The following is a 7,855-nucleotide window of genomic DNA, read 5'->3' as shown; positions in this document are numbered from 1 at the left end:
TGCTACTTTCTTCTCATTTCATTTCAGCCAGCCCAGCAATTTTTAGGTTAATAATTGCATATTATAATTGTCAATATTAAATGGAAATAATAAGAAATAATTTTGATAGAAAATGAAAATGCCTCTTTCGATGCCATTTCACTTTATTCTTTTTGGAGAGGTACGGTAAGGGTGAATAATAAATTATCATTTGGGAATTTGGATTTTAAAGTAGAGGTAAAATAACTATGTAGTTTGAGTTATGTGAAAACAGTAATTTTAAAAATAGGTCAGAAAGTCATTTAGAAAAGTGAACTAAAGTCATGATTTCCAAGAAGGCATGTCACTTTCGCTAAATATGTACCAGGATACCTATGGGTAAACTGATGACTGTTTACAAAATTGAACTTTTATGGCATACAGAAAAAATAGACCAAGAGCCATTAGCTTTCTTTTGACTTTTAGTTCAGGGTCAGATTTCATTTCAGGAAAACAGTCTCATTCTACTAGAAGTGTTTTAATTTGGGATGTCTCCATGCTATGAGAGTTCGTATAAAAGTCTTCAAGCTATCAAAATTGAAAAGCAGGTAATCAGAACTGGAAAGAAGTCTGCAGACTATCAAACTGGCAGATTCAGTTTAGCTTATAAAATTAAGACAGAAGTGACATTTCACGAGGGTCCAGTATCTGTATAGTACATTACTGAGAAAAACAAGTTGAAACTTGTAAGGAGCCATTGCCACAACGGACCATCAGCATCCCTCTCCATTACAATTGGTTATGTTTATCTAGAGATTAACTTCTTCAGAAATGCGGAGTAAGGTGGCACGACTCCATGCGCTACCACAGCTGCTTCAGCAATTGAACCTTTGCGGGTTGGCTTTGTTCCTCACCACATTCTAGTCACACAAAGTAATACACATTGTGATTAAACACCGTGAAAACACGCAGCGTACACTGCGTAAATTTATTCTAGAAAGTACTACAGCAAAACTTTGATATTTTAGTACTCCAATATCTTTGCTCTTCTCAGAATTTGATTCATTTTCTTCGAAAGAAACAAAGCAGAAGTGGACCCGAATAGATTTACCTCGAGGTGTCGGATGGTTTTCTGGCCAAAATGAATTTCAGCACCCGAAGGGTTAATTCTGCTTGTGGCAAAGTTTTCAGTGACGTTGCGAGTGGTTAAATTACTCAGAGTGGTAAATGCAAGGGAGGTTCGTTAAATGCAGCGACAGACGTAAGAGATTAGTCTGGATAGATGGGTATACGTGCGGGGGCAGGGAAGTGGCTCAGTTTTAATGTTGCGCCACTCTACCCAAGGAATAAAAGGAAAACGTCCAACAAAGTCTGAAGTAGATTCTCGCTGCCAGTCAACGCTCAGCTATCCATCCAAAGCCAGTATTCACAGCCACGAAAACCGGCAGTTCTAATACTTTGCAAAGATCGGCTTTCTGAGATCCAACGTGAGTTACTGGCGTGCTTCAGATGTCTGTTCAATCTCCTGAGACGGACTCACCGTTCCAACAATCTGATGGGTTGAACGAGGAGGAAATTGATGTAGAAAGTTTGGAGATCTGCTTTTCCCAAGGCGATGGTCTGCGGTGTGTTCAGGAAGATGATGAAGGGGAGGAGGAAGAGGAGAGGGTAATGAATGCCGACAAGAAAGCAAAGAAGCCAGCCCCAGAGCAACGGAGACTGGCTAGGAGCCCCAAGTGCGCTCGCTGCAGGAACCACGGCGTCGTCTCCTGTCTGAAGGGACACAAGAGGTTCTGTCGGTGGAGAGACTGTCAGTGCACGAACTGTCTTCTGGTGGTGGAGAGGCAGAGGGTGATGGCAGCCCAGGTAGCTCTGAGGAGGCAGCAGGCCACAGAGGTGAGACGAATTAAAAAATGACTCCATAGTGCGCGATTTCACAAAAAATAAACATTTAATTTAGAGGTCAAACAGTATGTAACCATCAGGCTTGCGTTGAACTTTCTGGTTAATCATCATTTATATATTTAGAGTATTTTAAAATACGATTTCTAAATTTAATTGTATCCCAAAGTGGCATGGATCAAGACACTGTAACATAAACTCTGTCAGGCAAGTTGAAAATTGGCATTGTCGCTATAAATTTGCAAGTGATGTTAGCAACTGTAGAATGAGTTTAATGAAGGCGGGACAGTTTGTGGAATCAAACTCAATTTTATTATATATAATCACGGGAAGCGTTGTGTATTTTAATAAAACAATAAGACTATAAACTTACGTTGTTGCACAAATTTGACAAGACATTCTGTTTAGAAGCCGGCTCTGTAGAAGCAAAAAATATTAGAAATAAGAAAAAAAATTCTAGAGAATAAGCATGTTCAACTTTACACCTGAGTGTTTAATTCACGCTATTGCACACGTGGCACATGTAGGTCTGACTGAATTATTCATTTCCTAATCCAAACAACAGAACTGTCTAAGATAATTTATATTAAAAAAAACTAACTACTTCAGGGAGTAAAATGAAGTCAGATACTTTTTAAAATGTTTTGTGCTTTCGTGACGTTTTTCCTAAATCTGGCACCATTGCGTCACTCAAATCAAAGATAAATCGAATTATAAATCCAATTATATTTAGTTGCAGCAGGTATAAGAATTAAATTATAAACACAATTCCTTTAATCCAATCTGACCTCGATCTCAAGTGCAGTCAAATTCTAATGTGTATATAGCGTTTAGGAAAACAAATATTTAAACAAACCTTCTACACTGAAAGCAACTTAAAGCCATTTCAGCAAAGGAGAAACGATTCAAGAGACGAATTGTCAGCAAACAGATAATGATAGATAACTAGTAGGAAGCTGTTCCATTATTTCACAGTACAAGTCTTGTTATAGGGTAGCCAAATAGATAATTAGAGTGTGATTATGATTAATGTGCTGGTTTTCTGATTGTGGTACTTGGACTGTTAGGTGTAGCGTTTTAAAAGACATTTTAAAGGATAAATTAATTAAATAGTTTCTGGTTTCAAAAGGTAAAGAAAGGTGTGAATTGCAAGGAATCAACAGCCCCTGTCCGCAGAACATCTTATCAGCGTTACCCCCGGATGCCCAGCCTCCTGGCAAAAAGCATATTGGAAGGTAAAATTGTTAAACATATACTCAAGAGATTAGTGATACAACTGACAAGCATTACAATTATCCGGACTCAACCCCTTTTAAGTGTCAATACAGTATGGAGCTGGAGGAACACAGTAGGTCAGGCAGCATCAGAGAAACAGAAAAGTCAGACAGGAAGGTCCTGATGAAGGGTCCCGACCCGAAACATCAACTTTCCTGTTCCTCTGATGCTGCCTGACCTGCTGTATTCCTCCAGCTCCACACTGTATTGACTCTGACTCCCAGCATCTGTAGTTCTTGCTATCTCCCTCTCAGCCTCTTTTAACTCAGTCTCTTCCCTTTAATCAGGTAGTTAAATTTTGTATTCATACATAATAGTCTTTCAAGCCTTCTTCATTTAGTATATGTTAGTCTATTCTTTATATCTTCTACACTTGACTTGATCTTTCATTGAGGGACTCAACAATAAAAGTAATGGCTTCGGTTAAAGTCTTTCTTCAATAACAGTATGATATTCATTGTATGACTTTCCGCCTTTCAGTTTAGACTGCATAATGTTTTTTCATTTCTAGTTTAAATTGAATGCAGAAAGATAAGGGTGGTTGTCATAGCTTTAGAAACTTCAAATGAAATAACAATTATGTAAAGTAGCAATTACATCACAGATTTGCAAAACAATAATCAGAAATTATGGATAAATTAAGACAGAATTGACCTGTTTCTCCATTCTCCACATTTCTTTGTTAAAGTTCTCTCTAGTCAGGTTTGTTGTTAAGTGATATGAATCTGTGTGATGCAGACCCATACAGCTTATTCTGCTGCATCAACAGATATATTGGCTAAGTGCAAAATCAATGCTGAATTGATTACTTTATGCCATATTGCTCTCACTCGCACTCTGTCTCTGATACATAGAATTTGTATAATGTTCCACATTATTGCTCACACGACCAATCTTCAAAATCCTGATTTTGTGCAGCTTTATTATGCCGAAACTTTTTTCATTTATGTCAGCTACTAACTTGACAAGGCTTTCAGTACTTTTCAACTGCTTTTTCAAAATTTATGTTCTTTTTTCGGATTTTCTGGTGTGTCACATCATGACTTTTTTAAGAAGCCAGATCTGTGTTATTTCGTTCTTAAAGGCATTTATCTCAATTACATCTGTTTCTGTGTGCAAGCCTTTCTGAGAATGGTTAGCTGTGTGTGTTAGCGATGAGTGAAGGTACTTGTGTGTCGGGGTGGATGGGGGTTGGGGTGGCTCTAAGTTTTCTCCTGCTTTCTTGATTTAGATCTGAGGAACTCCAGGTCTTTGAGCCAAATTCAGCTAGTGATGCTGTTGAATCTGTTATGGGTCAAGTGGTATTCTTAGTTTTACTGCCACGTACAAATCTTCTCCACAGCTATGGAAGAGATACTTAACGCAGAAAAAGCAGAAACTTTCTCGCTGACATGTGGTTTCTGAACCAAAAGAACAGTATAACAGCACTTAAATTTCAAAGTGATAGCGTATGTTTATGTGCCTCAATTTAATTATGTGTGTTGAAATATATTTTAATATATGCCAGAACTTTTGTTATCTCTGTGTTTTCCTACAAGTTGCGCACTGTAGTTTCCTGCAGTTTAGGTCCAATTATGCTGCAGGTAACAATTTCAGATAGGTTTCTATAGAGGGCGATATGTAACCAGCAGACCTGAGCCAAGCTGCACCTTGCAGTATCTTCCACTTTCTCAAGCTTGAGAGATTTGCAAGTGGGTGCAAACATGCATGCTTTACTTAAACAGGATTTTTCATAGTTGAAAGTCAGCTCATATATCCAACACTACATCATTTCATTTACAACCTTATTGTGATCTAAGAGTGCTTTAATACTTCAACATTAGAGTCAATGCAAAATGTTGCAGTCTCAGAAAATTCTGAAAGTAGCTATGGAGATGGGCCTGAACATATTTCTGATGACAAATAGTGTGCCAACTCTTGATGAAGATGCTGTTGTCCTATCTGGGGTTGACACCAAATAGAATATAACTGAATTTCGGTGCCAAACTTGGTTTAAAATGCTGTGGAGTGTCAACTAGACCTTTAACAACTTTTCAAACTTATCTGGATTTAAATTAGAGTATGAAAACTTCCACCCTCATTCCCAAAAATAATTACATTTTAACAAACATGAGAGACATTTTGTGATGTGAGCTTACATGCATGTACAATGCTGACGCCTAAATAGAGCGACTACAGTATAAATCAAAAGAGTTACTGACTGCCTGGAACTAACACTGCAACTATTTACATTCGGATGCTACCTGCAGTATAAACATATCATAACTTCCTCTCTTTGATTCCAGATCTTCACAATAGCAATTCTATATTCACTGATAATTGCTCAACCTGCAAACATAGAGAACTGTTCTGGAAAACTGTGTCCAAGTTTGTGAAGAATATATTCATTTTGCTTTACCTCTTTTTTAAGTCAGGGACTACCCATCAAAAGTTGTTAACCTAAATGAAATCTCTTCAAGTAGCACAAATGATTAAATGTAGCTGAATTAATTTATATTCTCTTTGCACAAATGAGGGCAGGTTAGTAAATATTCTTAGTGGTTACATCCTAACAAATATTCACAAGGATGAACATAAGTATCAAGGTAAAACACAAGATTTTGATACAAATAAAATTGAAGCCCTACAGAATCTGAAATAACTTGAAACAAATATATTCTTGGGGTAGATTGTATTTATCTCAATGTTAGAAGAGACAAGCAAGGATGTTTGTGTAGCATTGACAATCAAAAATAGTTGGAAAGGCAGGTTGTAAGTGGGATACAAACAGTTTAAGGAGAGATATTAATAGGTTAAGTAAATGGGCATAAAGTTGGAAAATTAAGTATAATGTGGGAAAATATGAAATTGTTCATTTTGGAAAACAGAACAAAAGAACAGAATATTTAAATGGAGAAAAACTGCAGAAAACTGCAATACAAAGGAAATTGAGGGTACTTGTGCATAAAACACAGAAAGCTAGCGCACTAGTGCAGCAATTAATCAGGAGCTCTAATGGAATGATGACCCTCATTTCAAAGGGGTTGGGGTATGAGAGTAGGGAAGTTTTACTGAAACTGTACAAGGTGCTAATGAGACCACATCTGAAGTACCGTGAGCAGTTTTGGTCCCCTTATTTAAGGAAATGTATTATTTCACAGGAAGCAGTTCAGAGAAAGTTCACTAGGATGATCCCTGGCACAGAATGATTGTCTTATGAGCAAAGACTAAACAGATTGGGACTCTATTCACTGGAGTGTTGAAGAATAGGAGGTGATCTCATTGAAACATACAGGATTCTTAAGGAGCATGGCAAGGTAAATGCTGTGAGAATGTTTCCTATCATGGAAGAGTCTAGGACCAGAGGGCATAGTATCAGAATAAAGGAGCACAAATTTATGACTGAGATAAGGAGGGATTTCTTTTCTCATTTGTAAATGTCATTTCTATTAGATAATGTTTCAATTATTTTATGGATGTAGTTTGTACTTTATCACTGGACATTGTACACTATATAGAAGGGTAATGTCAATATTGTTAATGGATAATATTTCCACATCGTACATACAGTTGCATTTTCTCTGCAGGTTATCGGCCTCGCCAGGATGACAATTTCTCCTGTCCAAACCGTTTTGTTCTACCACCACTAAGTGACAGAATGAGGAAAAGGAGAGCATTTGCAGACAAGGAGCTGGAAAGTGTGATGCTTGAGAGAGAGTACAGAGAGAGAGAGTTACAAGAATTTACTGCAGTTCAAGCGTTCACAAGACCCTGTGTGGAAACTGTCCCTGAGTACAACTTACTTAGGTTCAGCTACAACCAGTTTCTTGACCCATCACAACTTAACCCTTCAACATCCAGGGAATTACTGAATTTTTACATTCCTCTTGTGCACACAAACCCTGCCCTCTGGGACTTTGGAACTCAGTGTTACCAAGGAAACATTGAACAAAGCAGGGGTTCCCATTCAGCAAACATGGCAGGCTGCATTTCTGAACAAGCATCAGGCTATACTTCAGTATGGGGGCAAAAGTCTACAGCAGTCAACAATTCATTCTATTCAAACAGTACGCACAATCATAGCAACTTACCTGAACAGCTGGATCCTATGCAGAAAATTTTATCAAATGGAAAGCTAACCGCAAAGGAATTGTGTTCTGGTCACAGAGATTATTGCACTCAGGCAAAAATTACAAATAATATTGATTCAACCTATGAAAGTCCAGCTGTCCTTCTCTCCCAGAAAAAGACTGCAGAACACATAGGTCTGTCTGAAAAGCATATTTTACTGAAAAATTACTTAACCCCAGATTCACAAGTAGTTCCTGAGCTGAGGAGTAAATCTGCTCCACATAGCTTCATTGCAAGAGAAACTTTAAGACAATTTGCAAAGAAAACACAGGACCATTGTTCTAGTAGTCAAGTAAGAATAACTAAACAGCTGCTACCATTTTCCGTGGAATCCCTTTTGAAAACATAAATTTGAAGACAGGTTTCGTTCCAGTTTAGAAGAATTCCATTTTGAATTAAATTTTACTTTTTCCTGGAGGAAGATCCAATGCAGCTAAGTTTAAAAAAAAAGTCTGATAACCTGCTCACACTTAAAAGGCAGTAGTTTGTAAATTGTTGTTTAAGTATTGTTAATAAAATATCCTTGAGATGCTTGTCTTTTGACCATTAATTAAAGAGGTCCTTTTATTTTCCTTCATATTCAACTTATTTTAGTGTACTTAAATGAGAA

The 7,855-nt window shown here is 37.4% G+C and overlaps 1 protein-coding gene across 1 annotated transcript; it reads left to right on the top strand.

Moving 5' to 3' along the window:
- Positions 1-1,584: 1,584 nt before the first annotated feature.
- Positions 1,585-7,594, top strand: LOC125484222. The gene is made up of 3 exons (XM_048602067.1): positions 1,585-1,854; positions 2,990-3,095; positions 6,702-7,594. The coding sequence occupies exons 1-3, from the start codon at positions 1,630-1,632 to the stop codon at positions 7,592-7,594; spliced, it is 1,224 nt and encodes a 407-aa protein (XP_048458024.1). The 5' UTR covers positions 1,585-1,629.
- Positions 7,595-7,855: the final 261 nt, after the last annotated feature.

The sequence above is a fragment of the Rhincodon typus genome, chromosome 10 (assembly GCF_021869965.1).
Source record: "Rhincodon typus isolate 14 chromosome 10, sRhiTyp1.1, whole genome shotgun sequence".
Classification (NCBI taxonomy): Eukaryota; Metazoa; Chordata; class Chondrichthyes; order Orectolobiformes; family Rhincodontidae; genus Rhincodon; species Rhincodon typus.
Note: the sequence above shows the minus strand (reverse complement) of the source record. Positions and strands in the feature narration are given on the sequence as shown.

Bases quoted from the DNA above. Each gene is read 5' to 3' on its own strand.
- LOC125484222 (XM_048602067.1), top strand. From the start codon at position 1,630: ATGAATGCCGACAAGAAAGCAAAGAAGCCAGCCCCAGAGCAACGGAGA. The intron at 1,855-2,989 runs GTGAGACGAATT...TGGTTTCAAAAG, and splicing joins GGAGGCAGCAGGCCACAGAG to GTAAAGAAAGGTGTGAATTG. The intron at 3,096-6,701 runs GTAAAATTGTTA...TTTTCTCTGCAG, and splicing joins GGCAAAAAGCATATTGGAAG to GTTATCGGCCTCGCCAGGAT.